The 20,935-nt window shown below is 40.0% G+C and overlaps 1 protein-coding gene across 7 annotated transcripts in view; it reads left to right on the top strand.

Annotated features, from left to right (window-relative positions):
• Positions 1–20,935, top strand: part of CDON (cell adhesion associated, oncogene regulated) — a 241,430-nt gene that overhangs the window by 215,810 nt on the left and 4,685 nt on the right. For 6 of the 7 annotated variants that reach the window (XM_038004852.2, XM_073022154.1, XM_008021424.3 and 3 more), the window contains exons 16-19: positions 2,044–2,265; positions 4,711–4,991; positions 7,647–7,726; positions 20,514–20,857. In XM_038004852.2, the coding sequence (XP_037860780.2) occupies positions 2,044–2,265; positions 4,711–4,991; positions 7,647–7,726; positions 20,514–20,857 (927 nt within the window). The remainder of the gene's footprint in view (positions 1–2,043; positions 2,266–4,710; positions 4,992–7,646; positions 7,727–20,513; positions 20,858–20,935) is intronic. The other variant, XM_073022155.1, reaches the window with a different exon arrangement.

Below are 20,935 nucleotides of genomic sequence, written 5' to 3'. Positions count from 1 at the left end.
TAGTATTCCATGGTGTATATGTGCCACATTTTCTTAATCCAGTCTGTCATTGATGGACATTTGGGTTGGTTCCAAGTCTTTGCTATTGTGAAGAGTACCACAATAAACATACGTGTGCATGTGTCTTTATAGTAGCATGCTTTATAATCCTTTGGGTATATGCTCAGTAATGGGATGGCTGGGTCAAATGGTATTTCTGGTTCTAGATCCTTGAGGAATCGCCACACTGTCTTCCACAATGGTTGAACTAGTTTACAGTCCCACCAACAGTGTAAAAGCGTTCCTCTTTCTTCACATCCTCTCCAGCACCTGTTGTTTCCTGACTTTTTAATGCTTACCATTCTAACTGGTGTGAGATGGTATCTCATTGTGGTTTTGATTTGCATTTCTCTAATGAGCAGTGTGATGATGAACATCTTTTCTCATCTGTGTCTGTTTAGCTGAATAGATTTTTTAAAAGCTGCTTTGCTTCTGTGGTTTGCTGGCACCATAACAGGAAATTCAGTATAATAACCAATAATAACAGCAGAACTGATTGACCACCACCCTGAGCCAGGCTCTAAGTGCTTTCCATGGCTTAACGCGTTTACCCTTCATTACCACTAGATAATTGATAGAGCTCTTATTAATATCCCCGTTTCAAAATGTAAAAACTGGCTGGGCACAGTGGCTTACACCTGTAATCCTAGCACTTTGAGAGGCCAAAGTGGGTAGACCACTTGAGGTCAGGAGTTTGAGACCACCCTGGCCAATATGGTGAAAACTTGTCTCTACTAAAAATATAAAAAAAATATTATCCAGGCGTGGTGGCATGTGCCTGTAATCCCAGCTACCTGGGAGGCTGAGGCGGGAGAATCACTAGAACCTGGGAGACAGAGGCTGCAGTGAGCCGAGATCATGCCATTGCACTCCAGCCTGGGCAACAGGGCGAGACTTTGTCTCAAAAAATAAATAAATAAAAAAATAAAAACTTGAGGTTTTGGAGGTAAAAGTCATATAGCTAATGATAGGTGGAGGTGAGGTATAAACATAGGCTGTGTGCTTCCGGAGACTGGCTGCCAACCACTTTGCTCTGCTGCTTTTCTGTGACATGTAGAGACTTAAGAACATACAATTTGGGGATGAGAGAATGAGGTTTGAGCCCCACCTGTTATTAGTTTTTGTTATTGCTATTACCCAGAATACCGACGAACCGGGTAAGAGTACTGCACCTACATGGGCTCCAAAGGCTTTGTTTTTGGAATGTTTAATACTGTGTGTGAGATTTTGGAAGGTCATTGTTCTAGTAACCCAAAGCCATAATTTCTATTATTGGTAGTGATTTATATACATGGTAGAAGCATAAAATATGTAATTCTGAGTCTTGTTTAGCTCAAAATATATCTGACAGAAAGGAGTTTGTGTTTCATCCATAAGTGGAAATGCTTTTTTTTTTCTTTGAGATGGAGTCTCGCTCTGTCACCCAGGTTGGAGTGCAGTGGCATGATCTTGGCTTACTGCAACTTCTGCCTTCCGGTTTCAAGCAGTTCTCCTGCCTCAGCCTCCCCAGTAGCTGGGATTACGAGCACCCGCAGCCACACCCGGCTAATTTTTGTATTTTTAGTAGACACGGGGTTTCACCGTGTTGCTCAGGCCGGTCGTGAACTCCTGAGCTCAGACAGTTGCTTGCCTCGGCCTCCCAAAATGCTGGGATTACAGGCGTGAGCCACCGTGCCCGGCCTAAGTGGAAACACTTTCATTTCAACTATTTGGGAGTCTTCTTCAAGTACAGTTAAGCAGATATTCATATAGCAGTTTGGATTAGACCAAGTGCATATGTTCGTCTGCTCTTAGGATTTCTCTAAAGTTTGTGGACTAAAACTTTGGCACATCAGGTTTTTAAACTTTGGAGCTCTCTTTGTGACTCATTGGTGGTCAGATCATCTCAGTCACAAGAGTAAACAGACTGGCTTGCATTCCTAACCAGACCTCCTTCAGAGAGTAAACCATTTCATGGAGTCTGTATTCACTCTGACATCATGTTTTCCTTTATATTTCAACTAGTGAAACGTGTTCCTGGGGCTTCTGAATATCCTGTCAAAGACTTGAGTACCCCTCCAAATTCTTCGGGAAGTGGAGGAAATGTGGGGTCTGCAGCCAGCCCTGCTAGAAGCAGTGACATGTTATATCTGATCGTTGGCTGTGTGCTGGGCGTCATGGTCCTCATTCTGATGGTTTTCATTGCAATGTGCCTGTGGAAGAATCGCCAGCAGAATACCATACAAAGTAAGTCACTCATAAGTGTTTCCTTCTCTTTTTCTAAAGATGGGTGGACAAATATTGTCAGAATAAATATTGATTTCTAACACTGTTGTGTATTAGTGTCATGGTATGAAGCACATGAGATACTCTTCATTCAGAGGAGATGACTTTAAAACTGGGCTAGCTGTCAGCCAGAGTAAGTGGAGCATCAAATTAAATTGCCCAGCAGACATAAACACCAAAGCCAAAACTAAGCAGGTCTCTAAGTAAATAACTGACTTATTGCTGGGAAACTCCAGCTTTGTTGGACCACCAAAGAGGAGCCTGAGCTCTGGAATTGCTGTAGGAACACCTTTACCCTGGTACAGAGCTTGCCAACAGGGAATAGAAAAGCCATGATGGGAAGCAGGTAGTGAAAACTTCTCTAAGTCACTGTCACTGAATGACACGTAACCAATGAGGATAATGCAGCCCTGTTTCTGTGCCTGATGGACTCAAGACCGCCAGCATGGCATCCTCTCCCTGGAGTGTATCTAGGAATACGTGTGCTTGAACATCGATGATGGCTCTGCTTTGAAATAACAAGTGAAATAACCTAGAACCCCCTTTCTCTTTTCACTTCCTTCAGTTCTCTTCAGCACACTGTCTTACTTTTCGTATTATCGCAGCTATTATAAAATAGGATCATCAAATCAAGCAGAGAGTTTAGTCTTTGGTGGGAGGAAGTTTTTTGGTTTTCCCTTTGGCTCCAGAATAAGGAAATGAAAGAAAAGTGAGGGACAACCCCAGCAGGCACTTCCAGTGGCTGTTAGCCAGTTCTCACGCATGCTCCCCTTTTAGTTACCGGTTCCGGGGGAAGGAAGTACTCTGTTTGTATCGAATGGTGCCGTCCAAGAGATAGGGGGAGAGACGGTGGCTGCGTCAGGCTGAAAGGGATGGTGATCATTTGATTTTCTAAGTGGTTTTAATGCCATTGCCTTTAATTGTGTGAGTGCATGTTGAATCATTAAAAGAGAAGTATTAATCTGAAAGGGATGGTGATCATTTGATGTTCTAAGTGGTTTTAATGCTGTTGCCTTTAACTGTGTGAGTGCATGTTGAATCATTAAAAGAGAAGTATTAATCTGGTCATCTGAGCTATATTAATCGGATTAAAGTCATCCTACTTTGTGACCTGATAATATGTTTAAAAATGGATAATTCTCATGGTGGTGTTCATTCAGTCATTTATTCAAAATATAATCATTGTCTTCTCTATACCAGGCACTGTTCTGGACAGTGGAGATGTAATGGTAAATAAAATAAACACCACGTCTGCCCTCTCAAAGTTTATAGTTTAGTAGAGACCACAAGCAGGTGTACTGAGATTACACACCTGGGCAAGAGTGCACAGTAATGCGGGCAGCTAAGGAAAGGAGGGACACCTAATCCAGCCTTGGCGAGCTCTCCTACCTTCGAAGATTTTATCCAAGCTCCAACAACAAATCCTGTACAGTTTGGACACTCTAGTTTCTAAGAGATATTTTACTTTTTCTACATATATCTGGTAGATGTGCCTCTGGAAATCAGAGTTTTGAAACAGTCATTTATATGCTTTTAATAGAAGAAAATCGAAGGCCAGGCACAGTGGCTCACGCCTCTAATCACAGCACTTTGGGAGGCCGAGGCGGGTGGATCACGAGGTCAGGAGATCAAGACCAGCCTGGCTAGCACAGTGAAACCCTGTCTCTACTAAAAATACAAAAAATTAGCTGGGCATGGTGGCACGTGCCAGCTACTCGGGAGGCTGAAGCAGGAGAATTGCTTGAACCTGGGAGGTAGAGGTTGCAGTGAGACAAGATCATGCCATGGCACTCCAGCCTGGGCAACAAAAGCGAAACTCCATCTCAAAAAAAAAAAAAAAAAAAGAAAAGAGAATCACTTTTTGCCTTTGGTACCCCACACCTTCCAAATGGGTTATAATGACTAAGCGGCTGTATGCATGGTCAGTGACTGTATGTACAGCTCCATCCTTTTACTTAACAGAGTTGTTTATTGCTACTGGAAATACCCCACCTAAAGCTAGTCTTTTGTTGTCATTTTATGCTGTTGTTTTCAGCACTTTGAGGTATAATATCTAGGAGTTTAAGCACTTTTTCCTAGTGTTGCCAGTACTCTGATAGTTTAGCTTGCCCAATATATTCATTCTCTTTTGAGTAATTTCTCCCTAGTTAATTTTTCTTCCCGTTAACAGAATCATAATTAACTCAGAGTTCACAGCTATCTCTACACTCTATGGAAAATAATAGCAATAACTTTATTAAACTATGTCTTACAAGTGGGCTTTAAGTGAACATTTTAAAAATGTTTTTATTTTAGTCTATTTGTAGTCTCTTAGGGGTTTTATCAGTAAGACCTTCAGCAAGAAGATTGTCCTTTTTAATGTCTTATTCTGTGTGTGTGTGTGGCTTTTTTGTTCTCTTTTAACAGAATATGACCCACCAGGATATCTCTACCAAGGATCAGATATGAATGGGCAGATGGTAGAATACACCGCTCTCTCGGGAGCGAGTCAGATAAATGGAAATGTTCACGGAGGCTTCCTAACCAACGGCGGTCTCAGCAGTGGCTATTCCCACCTTCACCGTAAGGTCCCCAACGGAGTCAATGGAATTGTGAATGGGAGCCTAAATGGAGGACTTTACTCTGGGCACACCAACTCTCTACCCAGGACACATGTGGATTTCGAACATCCTCGTCATCTAGTGAATGTAAGAGACCTAACTATAAATAAAAACCCCTCTGTCCCTCAGGGTGCCAAGTACCAGAACGGGGACAGCATGCTGGGCTTTGTTCAATATAGAAACCTCACAGGTTCCCTTGAATGGAAGCAGCATCGATCACTGGCAGCCCTTTGATCCCCAGTAGTCTTTGTAAGTTGTTTTCTATTGCCAGGTCATAGTTATATTCATCAGTTTAGTTTCATTTTAAAATTATTAAACACTGAAAGTGGAATACCAGCAATGAACAGACTGGAAATTGTTCTTTAGATGAAATGGAAATACCACTGGACGTAGACTAGACCAAACACTTTAAATTTGATTTATTGAGAGCAGGGTCTTGAAAATGCAAATGCCGAGAAGAGGCAGGCAGATCAGGACATCGTGGGAGTGAGATGGTAGCGCTGGAGGCGATGGCCACCTGGAGAGCACAGACTGTGTCTCTGGGAAGCAGCCGCAGTTTGCCACTTACAGTTGTCATGGGCTGAGGGCCCAGTGTTGCCAAATTGTCTGATTTTTCAAAACCTCTGTAAATCCAGGTGAAATTGACCGATTTTTACATGCTGGCACCTAATTCAAAATTTGAAAACATATGTAGCCCATGCCAAACATCTCTGCAGGCCACCGGGTTGTGACTTCTGACCTTTCACGGGCTTCTTTTGTTGGATTTGCCCAATGTGTTTTGTTGTGGCTGGTAAGCTTTTCACATTTTACAATGTTAGTATTCTTTAGCCACAAAGAGTGATAATCCCTTAAGACAACCTTATTTCAGAGATAACTAGTTGATACCGTTTAATTTTCGAAATGGGAGTAGAATGACTAGCATATTTTAGACTTATGCTGGGGTTCTCTGCACTAGAAAGTTTGATTCATGACATTGTTTGGATGCACATCTATATTACTTTTGATCAAATAGATAATGTGTTTAATTGATCGAATTAAGCACTCAGTTTTTGGCATTGTTCTGATTACAAATAAATTTACCGTGACCCACGGCAGGTTTTCTTTCCCCATCTTCAGTTTATTAAAGATTTGTTAAAATCTATTTGGAGAACAAAACTAATATGTACTCATATTTTAAAGCTAGAAATTGAATGGCTTTTGTGTGACCTGGCTTTTGTATGTTGTGGAAGAAATATTAATTTGCTTTAATGCATCTCATTACTAAAAGAGAATAATGATTTCATTGTTGTGTGTGGAAAGATACAGCGTGTATTCAGACTTCTGAACTTTTTTGGTCACCATTCCTAGTCCAAACTACTACCATTGTCCAAGAAAACTGAAGGAGAGAGTAGTAACATTTGACTAGTACACACTGTTTCCATAAGAAGAAAAATAAGGCCAGTGTTTGCTTTAGTGTTTGAACACAGAACGTTGGGTTTTTTGAACAATGAATTTCTGTTTAAATAATAGGCGCCCCATTTGGTGTACAATGTCAGAAGTTATCTGTGATTTTAAACTATTAGATTTCTTACTTTTCTGGGTGGGGGAAATAAAGAAATTTTAACAGTGTTAGTGACCCTAAAAATCATTGCACTAACTTTAACGTGTTTAGGGATTCAGAGAATCCCTAACCCACAGCATTACCCTGCAGGTTGCGAAGTTCATTTTCTGAGCCTTTCAGGTTTGCTCTCAGACGGAATATAGTATAGGAGAGTTCTTTTCTCTTGATGTGTTCCTGATCATTCCAATTGCTGGTTGGATCAGAAACACTGAAGGGAATTTTCAGCACTTTTGGTCTGCTTAGATTCTGGCTGCTGTTACGAAATGAATGGCAATGGAAAGTATTCTAGGAAAAACAATTGCCTGAACTTTTCCTAACCTTGAAGGCCTGCTTTGGGTTTGGGTGCAGTGTGACAGCCTCTCCCACCTTGTATCAAATTCAGTTCTGTTTTTCTTCTGAAAGCAGAATTCTGCCTCTGACTATCAGGCTAGTTTAATTTTTAACTTCATTTTTGAAGAACCTTGCTATCGTTATCTGTCAAGTGAACATTTTACAATGAGGTATGTGTTAATCTGGGCATTTTTCTTAATTGCTGGGCAGTTCCGCCAAAAGCAACATCCAAATATTAACACACCCCCTCCAAGTCATTGCTGGCCGCAGATCCCCTCCATCTGGAAAAATATAGCGTGCTTTAAAACTCAGCGTTGTCAAGTGAACAGACCTCATCGAAATAATTACAGGAAAATGAAGATGAGTTTATCATGTGACATCATCCACACAGGTTTTACACCCTGTTCCTCCAACTGGCATCACATGAAATTCTTCCCTGACTGCCGAGAAAGGAAAAATGAACAGAGGCTATAACGTATAATGTATTTTGAGCCCACTAGATTTGAAAGGAAGTGACTAAACCTTTCCCTTCATTTATTTGCTTTTGTCTATTACAGAAATACGTAGAAAAACCTGGCAGTGAAGTTTTTGGAATACAGTTTAATATAGTGCAGAACTCTCATTCACTCCTTTGTGAATATGGGTCAGTGATATTGACAATGACATTGCTCTGGGACTTGGTTAGAATATACCGTGTGCCCATTTATGGTTGACATGGCTTGTGTGTATTTGTGATTATTTGGCTACTGGTCTGTGGGCACCTTCAGCATTCCTTCTTCTTTTCTTTTTCTCTGACCCTCCTTCCTGTCCAGGGTGGTGGAATGTACACGGCCGTGCCTCAGATTGACCCTCTGGAGTGTGTTAACTGCCGAAACTGTCGAAACAACAATAGGTACGTTAATAATGTATCTGCACAAGCTGTTGTAAGACATGTGCATCCTTTTATTTTTCCCTTCAGCAAAGGAAGTTCTCGGAATTTTACTTAGGATATAAAGTTCAGGATTTGCAGTCTTAAATTTGGGGCTATTACTGATTTTTTTTCCTCTGCTTTCCCATTTTTATCTTTTTGTGCCTCGGTGTCTTTAGCTATACAGAAACAATCTTAAAGGGTCTGTTTGTCACAGAAATACTATTATAAGTCTTCATGTTTTTGAAAATTTTAAATTAGAGTCATTCCCTGTTATAAAGACTTTATCTTTTCTCACATTTTATTTTCTACTCTATGTTATGGGATGTTATGAGGATGAATGACAGTGTGTCCGAGTGTTGGGGGGAGGCGGGAACACTCTGTATATAGTAACGTTTTTTTCATAGTAATATTACTGAAATTTTCCTACCAGATTAGCCAGTATGTTTTTTTTTAATTCTTAAAATCTTAAGAAGATTAAATAGCAAAACCTTGCTTTGAATTTTGTATTTTAGTTTTAAAAGTGGTGTGTACTCACAATATTTCAAACAAGATAGAAATATGTAGAGCAATGTACATTTAACACACAGGATATTCAGCACACCTTCCTACTATCTCTATATTAATCCCAAAGGATTACCAAGCTTTTTGTTGTATTAAAGTTGTTTCAGAAACCTTAGTTCTTTGTTTTACATAATATTGTTATTGAATTACATGGTGTCAAAAGTCCTTCCTTCTCAGTTCTAAAACTCTACAACCAAAAAGATTATATCATAGTTAGTACATAAAATAACTGGCGTATGGGTGGGAGTTTAGATATTTTATTATTGAAATGATGTTTGGCCTATATACTTAAAATGAATTAACAGTTAAGAGTTGTCTCTGGGAGTTATTGAAACCAGAACTTGAAGAAGGATCAGGCCAACCATCGAATTAAAAGTACATTGTTTCAGCCTGCGTTTTGAGAGTTGCAGAACAAAAGCAACGAAGCTTCTTGGAGATTTTTTGTTATCATTTACTTAACCCATTTCAGTGTGTCTATAAAAGAGCCATCTGCTTATTTTATGTACTAAGGTTTACTTGTTATGTATCTCAATTGTTTATGACCCTGATTTTGAAAATGTTCATCACATTGAAACCACATTTTTGTCTTGAGCTTTTCATGGACTTTACCATAGTTTGTTAGGCAACATGCTAAAGACCTGGTAAAGGTGGTTCATGTACCTGGCGAATAATCAGATGGATTTAGTTACAAGCGGTTTTGCTTAGAAAAATAATGTGTTTTCTTTTATGGTTCTTGGTCATCAGCAGATCTTGATTCTCCCTGGACAATAAAATGGTTTAACGACGGGATCTCTGGTCTAAGAATAAGTAGACCTGGGCTCTGACATAGCTTAAACCTGTGATCTTGTGAAACTTACATGATGTTTCTGAAGCTATTTCCTTAACTGAAAAGGGGAAAGTTGTCCTAGGTAATGTAAAATGGCTCCCAACATAATGTGATAGTAGTCTCTGGCAATTTCCTGCCAATCATGTCTTTATGGTGAAGTATCATCTTAATATCAAGAATACATCCCATTTCCTTAGAAGGACTTATATGACCTCTGCCATTTAAATGACCTTGGATTTGTGGCTATTTGTATGTGTAATGGGGGTGTGTGTGTGTGTGTGCGCACGCATGTGCGTGTGTATGTAGTATTTTAGTATTTGAAAGTTTTTATTATAATAGTTTTTTTCCCCCTTTAAGACAATGGACAATTGTATTTCTATTAATTTTCAAGTTAATGACTTACTGCATTTCATGTGTGAGGGTTTTACTGTTATCTGGGAATTTAGGTGAATTCTCTTCAGCTTGGAACACCAGATTCTTTTTCTTCCTGATTTAAATTTTCTTCCTCATGAGAATCTACCTGTTTAGGGCAAGTCTTTACTTGCCTGCATTGCCTCCAAGGTTAGCCAGTGTCTCACCTGGCTCCCAGGAGCAACTGTATGATTTTGACACTTAATAATTGGACAGATAAGTGTCAATAAGTACCTACCTTCAGCTCTGGAAAGCTTGGATTATTAAATTTAAAGATTTTAAGTCTTTTCACTTTGGAATTGAGAACAGGTATCTCCTCGTAAGATCTTACAAATGACAAAATTTGTAAAAAGCTGTGAACGCTGAAAGGTAGATGATACATGGTTTACTCTCAAAATGTAGAAAATCGTAGTAAGTTTATGCTTTTGGAATATCCACATTGTTACTATGAATGAGTTTGCATTTCTGAATGTCAGCTGAAGTAGTGTAAACATAAACAGAAGCGTGATTTCAGTTAAGGTATATGAGGGCTGTCAAGTGGGCCTCATAGGATTTTTGGCTATTCGGTCAAACAAAGCAAAACAAACATGAGAAATAGTAGACTAGCAGAGTTGTAGGGAGAGAAAGAAGAATTTTGAGAGATTTAGGATTTAGAAAGAGATGAGTCTGAGAGATTAAAAAAAAGAAAAGACCAAGTAATCGGTTGAAGAGGCCAGTGGAAGAAGCAGTTGAAGGTGACGTCTAGGTGTCTGGGTGCAGCCTTCGAGGCCGAAAACACTGCGGGAGATGAAGAGCTGCTGCCCCACAGTGTACTTCTGGGGAGTTGCCCTCTGAGATCTGGTGGTGCCTCTGCAATTCACCTTCTTTATTCCACAGATACTAAGAACTGGAGAAGTCTTGCGTGGGGCCTTTTCTGTATGGACTCTTACCTGCCCTGTGCCCTGCCACTCCAGGTTCTTTGTTCTCTGCCTTCTCCGTTGTAAACTTAAGCATATTTCTTAGAGTGAGCTTTTAAGAAACAAGACATTGCCAACCCTTGACCCCTTTTATCTCTCCTTCTGGAGAGAAAACGTTGCCTCTATTATGTATATGAGAGTATGATATGAGCAGTTGAGAACAGGTGAGGGGAGGGTGCACTATATAGATCTGTGGGGAAGTTTTTCTTGATTCTGGGGCTCTTGTGACGTGCCATAAATGACCGCTTGCCTCACTGTGTTCCATTACCTTGAATCCTTTTTAGTTTCTTTTGGTTTTCTTTTGTTGTTTTGAGACAGAGTCTCACTCTGATACCCAGGCTGGAGTGCAGTGGTGTAGCCTTGGCTCACTGCAGTGCTGCTTCCTGGGTTCAAGCAATTCTCATGCCTCAGCCTCCCTGGTAGCTGGAATTACAGGCATGTGCCACCATGGCTGGCTAAATCTTTTGTATTTTTAGTAGAGATGGAGTTTTGCCATGTTGGCTAGGCTAGTCTCAAACTCCTGGCCTCATGTGATCTGCCCGCCTCGGTCTCCCAATGTGCCGAGATTACAGGCGTGAGCTACCGCGCCTGACCCCTTTGCAGTTTTTAAGAGTAATAGGTAAAACTCACTATGAACACCTAGAAAGAAGCATATTTAATGCAGCTTTGCAGAGAGCCAGTTCCTTACACCAGAGACCTAATGAAGAAATCCTTGTGCTGTTTGGGCATTTCAAGAGTTAAACGGATTTTAATCAAAAAACATCAAAAGCTTTCTACACTTCTCTTCTCCTCTCCTGAATTCAAAAGGCAGTAATGCAGCTCTGGATATGTAATCAAATGTGGCTTCTTAGTTGCTTGGCTAGTTTAATGGAAAGGGATTGACATTAAATCTGGTCTTTTTTAACATCAGCCTTGATAATTTGTAAGAGAGAGTAGAGGGGACACTGATGAAATTCACAGATGAACAAACTGAGAGATCCCATCAGGAAGGAATGAGAAGTTAAGAGTCTTAAGAGAGACTGGAGATGGACAGGAAGTCTCCCAGCAAAAATCAGCTTGGAAAAATTATATAATTCATCTGGGAAAAACAGTACAAGTTACATGGCTGATAGTCAAGAGAAGTAGTAAAACGATTGGGAACAGTGCTTTAGAGAACAAAGATACTACAGATGACTTCCGAGTTTTATATAATGACAACCTTAAAAGTCTGTGTCTTAGATTTGGGAATGCTCTTTCACCAACCTGAAACCCTCCGTGGATGTCAGATGTCCTCTGATGACAAAAAAATGTAGAGATGAATATGAGAACATTAATTATAATAATAGTTCTTTCAGGCCTAAGGTTTGATCTACCCAGTTGGTTTGCTAAGTATGAAAACAACAAGTTGTCCAGCTCACCCGAGCTTTTTCTTCCAGCAGAAAACGTGCATTCAGCTTCTCTTCCATCTATGGTCATCTCCCTATTTCCCTAAGAAATTCAGAGTGCTGTGTTGAATTTTAAAAATTGATCAGTACTGCCGGGCACGGTGGCTCAAGCCTGTAATCCCAGCACTTTGGGAGGCCGAGACGGGCAGATCACGAGGTCAGGAGATCGAGACTATCCTGGCTAACACGGTGAAACCCCGTCTCTACTAAAAAATACAAAAAACTAGCCGGGCGAGGTGGCGGGCGCCTGTAGTCCCAGCTACTCGGTAGACTGAGGCAGGAGAATGGCGTAAACCCGGGAGGCGGAGCTTGCAGTGAGCTGAGATCCGGCCACTGCACTCCAGCCTGGGCGGCAGAGCGAGACTCCGTCTCAACCAAAAAAAAAAAAAAAAAAAATTGATCAGTACCTTCCTTTTGGGGAAGTTATGTATCTCCCCAAATCTATCTCCTGCTTCTAAGATGGAGACCTAGGGCCTGTTGTCAGGAAGTCAGGGGGTCCACCTTTTTGTCTTTCTTTATAAGCTCGTGTGTGTCTGTCAACTTGCCATGTTCAGGAGTACACTCAGTCCTTTGTTGTCACTCAGCATTTACTGTCATGTTTTATGTGACGGCTGCTGATAAATTAATTCCCAAAAAGAAACTCCCACTCTAATGCTGCAGTCCTCGCCGCGTCCAACAGAGCAGACAGCGACAAGGCAAGACAGCCGTGGCCTGGAGCGGTGCCTTCAGGGTTCTTTTTATTTTATTTTATTTATTTATTTTATTATTACTATACTTTAAGTTCTAGGGTACATGTGCACAATGTGCAGGTTTGTTACATATGTATACATGTGCCATGTTGGTGTGCTGCACCCATTAACTCGTCATTTACATTAGGTATATCTCCTAATGCTATCCCTCCCTCCTCCCCATTCTCCACAATAGGACCTGGTGTGTGATGTTCCCCTTCCTGTATCCAAGTGATCTCGTTGTTCAGTTCCCACCTATGAGTGAGAACATGGTGCTTGGTTTTCTGTTCTTGCGATAGTTTGCTGAGAATGATGGTTTCCAGCTGCATCCATGTCCCTACAAAGGACACGAACTCATCCTTTTTTATGGCTGCATAGTATTCCATGGTGTATATGTGCCACATTTTCAGGGTTCTTTAGGTAGTAACTGATAAGCTCCCGAAAATAAGAGCTGGGTCAGCAAAATGGCACAGTGACAAGTGGAAACAGCAGAGGTGAGTGTAATTTTAAGATAAACTACTGGCCGGGTGCGATGTCTCACACCTGTAATCCCAGCACTTTGGGAGGCTGAAGCAGGCAGATCACGAGGTCAGGAATTCGAAACCAGCCTGACCAACATGGTGAAACCCCATCTCTACTAAAAATACAAAAATCAGCCGGGTGTGGTGGCACATGCCTGTAATCTCAGCTACTCTGGAGACCGAGGCAGGAGAATTGCTTGAACCCCTGAGACAGAGGTTGCGGTGAGCTGCGATTGCGCCACTGCACTCCAGCCTGGCGACAGAGCGAGAGACTGTCTCAAAAAAAATAAAAATAAAAATAAAAATAAAAATAAACATAAACTACCACCAAGATGTAACTATTTCAGAAGTCCCAAGAATATATGCATGAGAATAAGTATCACACATCCAGGAGATTCACAGATAGTTCTTTCCCTCTAGGCATAATCAAAAGAGGAAACTTAATGCAAAAATTATATAATCATCTAATCAAAGTAATTCTGTACATAATCATGCTTAACAAATATTAAACTGTGTAATCAAAAGTGGAATATTTTGGATATGTTCTAGAAAATATTTCAGAGGTGCTGTATAGTTTTACAAGAATATCCAAAATATGTTTAGTCAGCTCCTAAAGCACCTTATTCTTCCAAGCACAATCCTACCCTACTCTTCCAATCTTTTATTTCCTAGTCTGTGCTATTCAGAGTGTTGCTTAAAGAATATTTTATTGTTTTTCGTGACACCACAATAGAGTCATTTTCCTATCTTACAGATTGGTCAGACAGGCCTTTCCTGTTTTACTGAAAGTTATCTTAGTAAACGAACAGGTCCCAGACCACCTGAGGTTTTACAGAACAGCTTAGATTTCTGTATGTGGCAAGATGCATACAGCTCCATTTACTCAATGTTTTTAAACTTAAGATTGAACAAAGTAGTTTCACTGAGCTAGAGACAACTCAGTAAAAACTTTCATTCCACCTTATGCCAGTAATAACTACATTTGAAAGACCATTTGAAAAGCCTAAGAGAGTGAAGTGACAGACTGTTTATTTGCATTATATAAAGTGTAAAATGTGCATTGTGAGAGCATTTTATTGAATGTCATATTTGCAGACATTTGTCCTGTCTTCTTATTTGCTACTTTAGATTTGTCTCTTAAGTTTGCATAGGTACAGATATGATTTTTGTGATCATCTAATTGCTTTGGAAATTTTAACTAAAGCGTTATTAGTAAAATAATAGTTTTCATGGGCCAGGCATGGTGGCTCGTGCCTGTAATCCCAGCACTTTGGGAGACTAAGGTGGGCGGATCACCTGAGGTCGGGAGTTCAAGACCAGCCTGACCAACGTGGAGAAACCCTGTCTCTACTAAAAATACAAAATTAGCCGGGCGTGGTGGCGCTTGCCTGTAATCCCAGCTACTCGGGAGGCTGAGGCAGGAGAATCACTTGAATCCGGGAGGCGGAGGTTGCGGTGAGCCAAGATCACACCATTGCACTCCAGCCTGGGCAACAAGAGCAAAACTTCATGTCACTAATAATAATAATAATAATAGTTTTCACATATCATATCTGGTTATATTCAGAACAGACTATATTCCTTTTTAGCAGACGATGTTCTTTATGCCTGTATTTCAGCATGTAACCCCTAGTTAAAGCCATTTTTTGTGCTGACACATGCAGACATCCGGAATTGAACTAAAAGTAATGTAACTGAATTATTTACATTTGGTTAGCTAATTGGTTAATTACTGATGATTATGAGTTAAGATTCAGTGGACTAGAAAATTTTAAATCAATGTGGTTTATGCTGCAACTCAGGCTACAGTTGCTTTACAAATCCAACTGCCAAGTATGTTACTGTCAACACCACTCTAGTAATTGAGGGTCATAGTTCAGAATAAAGTAAACACTGCTTTGATTTCCTGTTTTACTTCTCTGAAAACCAGATGCTAAAGAGTAGGTAATAGGAAATTGTACTTCTCTCTTGCTAAATATCTGTAATTTCTTTAAGAAGTTTGTGTATTTCATACGCTTGTTAGCGCCCAGCACATAAAGCCTGTGTCGACACGCTGATGACCACACTTGTGGTTGGCCCGTGTGCCTCTGTCTGGCCCGCTCCTCCACTCCTGTCCCATCCATAAAACTTCACTGTCACTCTGACAAAAGTAGTTTACAAACTGTTAGTCTGCCTTTTAGACGTCATTAAAAAAAAATCTCATTCTGTAATTTGGCTTTAAATTAAAGAGCAGAAAAAAATAAACGGAAGGAAGCCGGAGGCTTTAAGGGCATCTCATTGTCTGGCGAGTCATTATTGTTTTGTTATATCAACATTATGAGTTCATTCAAGTTCGATCTATATAAACAAGTTATTAATTTCTAATATTTTGTAGAGAGCTGTCCTAGGTTTTCAAATTCCGGCAAATATGTGTATGTGTTTTTTTTCCCTACATTTTAATTTTACTTCTCTTAAATGAAAACTTTTCTTTCTGATCTGATACTTCTACATTTTTAAAATACAAGTTTTAGCCAGGCATGGTGGCCCACACTTGTAATTCTAGTACTTTAGGAGGCTGAGGTAAGAGAATTGCCTGAGCCTAGAAGTTCAAGATCAGCCTGGGCAACATAATGAGACCCCATCTCTCAAAAAAAAATTAAAAAATTTTTCAGGAATGGTAGCCGTGCCTGTAGTCTGATGGAGTCTGATGCAATCAGGAAGAATATACTGGGACTGGCCTCTGCCTAGAATGTGGGAAGTGCCCTATTCTCGTAGCCTCAGCTGCTCTGGAGACTGAGGTGGGAGGATCACATGAGCCAGGGAGGTCAGGGGTGCAGTGAGCCATGATCGTGCCCAGCCTGGGCAACAGAGTGAGACCCATAAAGAAAATACAGGTTTCTAGTAGCTTTTTATTACCTCCAGATTCTTGGTTTTTTTGGGTTTTTTGGGTTTTTTTTTCTGAGACGGAGTCTGGCTCTGTCACCCAGGCTGGAGTGCAGTGGCCAGATCTCAGCTCACTGCAAGCTCCGCCTCCTGGGTTCAGGCCATTCTCCTGCCTCAGCCTCTCGAGTAGCTGGGACTACAGGCGCCCGCCACCTCGCCTGGCTAGTTTTTTGTATTTTTTAGTAGAGACGGGGTTTCACCGTGTTAGCCAGGATGATCTCGATCTCCTGACCTCATGATCCACCCGTCTCGGCCTCCCAAAGTGCTGGGATTACAGGCTTGAGCCACCGCGCCCAGCTACCTCCAGATTCTTGCAGAGCAATGCGACATCAAGGCAGAAGATCACTTAGTACATTTTAGGCCATCACCGTTGAGGTATTTCATTAAGTTCCTGACTGTACTGTGTGTCCTGAGGCATCTGACACCGAGAACTGTCATTGCCTTTACTCCAGGAGATTGAAGTGTAAGTCAGACAACTTTGAAGCTGACAGATAACAGAAGAACCTTACAGATCCCAGAATCAGTACTGAACTAGGACAGAAATAACTACTATTGTGATACAAAAACTCAAAGTGTATCCATTCATTCTCACTTTAATATATGTGTCTATCTTACTGTTGGGCATGGGCTGCTATAAGGTACTTTGACTATTAGTTTAATTGTTGCTCCCTGATAATTAAAAAAGGAACCAGTCTGGTGTTCTAATGTTTATCATTTTTAAAAAACATTTTTGAGGTCCTATTGTGTGTCATTTTCTATGTGCTTGGTGCCAGCCATTATGACATTAGTTAGAGTTTAATGTGAATTGGGACTTTTACCACTTTTCAGACAATACAAATACTTTAAAACATTTTAACTCCATTTCCCCCTCCAATGTTTTGTGTTATTTTCATCATTTGTATTCTAAAAATATTTAAAATCCTCTAAGACATTAAAATTACTGATTTTGCAATCCATATTTATTTAGAATTCCCTGGTTTCCTTTTTTTGTTGCTACTCATTCCTTTCTGTATTTCCTTTTTTTAAAAAAATCTGTTGCTAGTCATTGTCCTTCAACTTGAAGAACTTCCCTTAATATTTCTTACAGTTCAAGACTGAAGGTGACAGAGTTTCCCAGCTTTTTTGTCAAAGAAGATCTTTAATTTGTCTTCCTTTTTGAAGGATTTTTTTCTTTTTTTTTAACCACTTATTGAATTCTAGATTGGCAGTTACTGTCTTTCTGCATTTTAAAGACATTATTCTGTTACTTTATTGCTTCCATCATTTCTGTTGAAAAATCATCTATACAGCTATTGTTCCCTTTCAAGGTAATTCTTTTTCTTCCGGCTGCTTTTTTGATTTTGTCTGTGTATGTTGCTTCTACCCATTTAATTATTGGCATTGATAGGTGTAATTTGCTTTGTATTTATTCTGCTTAGGATCCACAGAGCTTGGATCTGCAGCTTGAGCTTTCATCAGGCTTAGAAAACTCTTAGCCTCTATGTCTCCAGTGCGGCTTCTGTTGCATTCTCTCTTTTTCCCCTGCAGAGAGACTCCAGTTATACATAGAGTTTTTCACCATGCGGTGCCTCCTGTGTTCCTTCAGCTGTTTTCATATTTTCCATCCTTTGTCGTGGGAACCGATGTGCTTCATGATCAACAATCCTCTGTTCGCCTGTGCCCAGCTCGCTCTTATCCCCACGTGTTGAGTTCTTAAATTTCAGTTACTCTACTTTTAATTTCAGAATTTCCAAGTGATTATTAATATTAGATTCTAGTTCTCTGTTAAAATGATTGTCGTCTACTTTATTGAATGTATTCATCCAGGTTTTAAAGTCTTTGCTAACTCCCTATCCACGTCACTTGTTTTTCTCTTGTTCTTGCCTCCTGATGTGCCCCATACTTTCTATTGAATTTTAGACATCAGATATACAAACTTGCAGAGTTTCTGGAAGATGTTTTCCCTTTCTAGAAAGGATTTCCTTCTGCCTTTGGCAGGCAGTTAGACAAGGGCCAGATCACTTTAAGTCATTCTGGGATTGACATGATTTGGTCCTGAGTTTCAGTCTTTATAAAAGCCCTCTCTACTCTCTTTCTGCTTCACTCTTCACTCTTTCAGTGCCTACCACGATGTCTAACCTATGGAAGGTATTTAGCAAATGCTTTCTCAATAAAGGGTTCTTTCAGATAAGGTTATCTATATAGATGGATAATGATTAAATTCTCAGCAGTAGTAGTTCAAATTCACAAAGGCTTTTCTCCCCCCGACCTTGCCCCACATTTCACCCTGTTCAGAGTCTGTAGATTCCATGCATTGAATACATTCAGGGGGGCTTGAGGGCTCCCCGAGTATTGGGACACTAATGACAAAATGCAGGAAAGGAAGACACTGAGCACATGGACATTTTTAAGTGGCTTTCAGATTAGTGCTCACCTTTGCCAGCATCCAGAAACATTTTTTATAAGTTCAGGGTTGAATAAAATAGACAAGAGAGTAAGTCAGGAATGCCATACTCTTCTGCAGTCATGACACTTCTAGACCAGTGCTCTGATTGTGGCTCCAGTTAACGTGCTTCCGCACCAGGGTTTTCTTCACTATTTATTCACTGAAGACGTGTGGAAACACATAGGTTATATCTAAATTAGGCATTTTTTTTTTTTGCTATAGAATTAAGCATTAAAATTAGAGTCATATTAGATAATTATTCTGCACAGATGAATACTTGTCTTACCTTACTTACCAGGTGACTGGTCTCTGAATTTAATTATCTATATAGTGAGTATATTTCTCTATTTGAAATTAAAGTTGGAGTTATTTAAAGATTTGGTTTACTGACAGATATCTTATTCTCTTTCAGGTTTATATCTGTCTTCATGCTTAAGATTTGGTATTTCCAATAACTTGAACCAGTGTAACTGCTAGCAATAGTTGATTAGACTTTTACTGGTTTTTCTTTGCCCCAGAAACATATCAGCCCATGTTTAAAGGATGCAAATCCAAATAATTCTTATCTTCATTACCTAACATTATCTAGCTCCAGGATACTACTGGTCAGTCCTATGTGTTTCCTACCTAACATGTCCAAATCAAAGCCCAGTGCAATGTCATCTCCAGACTTTTCTTACTCCCAATTTTAGGGAAAAAAATGTCTCTGAGGCTCCAGCTTCCAGAATGCTGGAGTAGCTTGATCATCAACAGCTAATAATGATAAAATCTGGATTACTTGAAATTATTGGAGAATAAACAGAAGCAGGCAGAAACAATAAGAGTCTACCCTTGTAATAAAATATGTGAGATTTATGAGTTTATGGGTTTTTGTCTGAAAGCGTTCTCCAATCTCGGGGCAAGGATGCAAGCAGAAGCTATCAGAGCACTGAGTTTGATGCCAACAGAGCAACCAGAAAATTAAAAGGAAAATCCAGTTTAAAAAAAATTACTATACATGTGAAGAAGCAGGAAAATGTGATAATTAAGGGGGAAAAAATGTCAATAGAAACAGACGCTGAGATAACCCAGGTGTCACAATTAGCAGATAATGACTTTAAGCAGCCATTATAAATATGTTCAAGGACTTGAAGGTATACACATAATAAATGAACTTATAGGGAATTTAACCGATAAACAGAGCCTATACAAAAGACCAAATGGAAATTCCAGAGCTAAAGAGCTCAATAACTAAAATGGAAAATTTACTAGATGAGCTTAACAGCTATTGGAGACAACAGAGGAAAAAGTCAACGGACAAGAAGATAGATCAGTAGAAATTGTCCAGTCTGAAGAATAGAAAGAAAAAAATTAAAATGCACATTGTAGGTAAAGGCAGGAAGTAAAAGTAGAGCAGAATTGATGTGAAATGCTCAGTGGTAATAAATTCCAGTAATTAATTCTGTGGAGAAAAAAGTTGAAAAATTAAAAATTCCTGGATTTTGAATGTCTAATCCTTAGTGTTTCCTCCAAGAATGAGGGGGAACATATCATCTGATTTCAAAGCAGTGTGTTTTTGGTTAACTTTCCTAAGGTCATTTCTTTCATGTGGCCATACATTTCTTAGCTTCCTGTCCTCATCTTCCTCTTTCATTCCGTCATTCTTCCCAGTAGTTAATGGCCTTTTCCTTCTGGGTGCTACTTTTGGGAGCCAGTTAATAATGAAGTAGATGACTTCTGACAGTAGACTAAGACAAAGGAAGCCTGTGTGCTGGGACATTGTATAAGATGCATTCTTAAGTCTTCTTTTGATGTATTCTCCTGTTGTGTGGCACTTTCACTATCATTTTCAAATTCTCAGGATTTCAAATCATGATGAATCATTTAGTTGTTTTTAAGCATCAGTCTTTCTTGAGTCTGTGAATACAGAATACCAAATGATATTTCAAAATAGGCTTATTTTAATTATTAGTTCCTCTAGACACAATTCTGTTTCTTTTGATTTAAACTCTGCAGGTGTTTCACCAAAACCAACAGCACTTTCAGCAGCAGCCCTCTCCCTGTGGTCCCTGTAGTAGCACCTTATCCTCAGGATGGTTTGGAAATGAAGCCCCTCAGTCACATGAAGGTGCCTGTATGCCTGGCTTCTGCAGTCCCTGATTGTGGTCAGTTGCCTGAGGAGAGCGTCAAGGACAATGTGGAACCAGTCACTACTCAGCGTACCTGCTGTCAGGACGTTGTAAATGACGTCAGCTCTGATCGCGCAGAAGATCCAGCAGAGTTCTGCAGAGGTCAGGAAGGCATGATCAACCTTGGGATTCCAGATCGTCTTCAGTTAGCTAAGAGCTGTGTATGGGAAGGTGATGCTTTCAGAGTTTCCCCTCTATGATTAGTTTACATAGTTCTTGGGAGACTGGGTGGGGTGCTGGGTCCTTCAA

The sequence above is a fragment of the Chlorocebus sabaeus genome, chromosome 1 (genome assembly GCF_047675955.1).
Source record: "Chlorocebus sabaeus isolate Y175 chromosome 1, mChlSab1.0.hap1, whole genome shotgun sequence".
NCBI lineage: Eukaryota > Metazoa > Chordata > Mammalia > Primates > Cercopithecidae > Chlorocebus > Chlorocebus sabaeus.
This window is presented reverse-complemented; position numbering and strand designations above follow the sequence as displayed.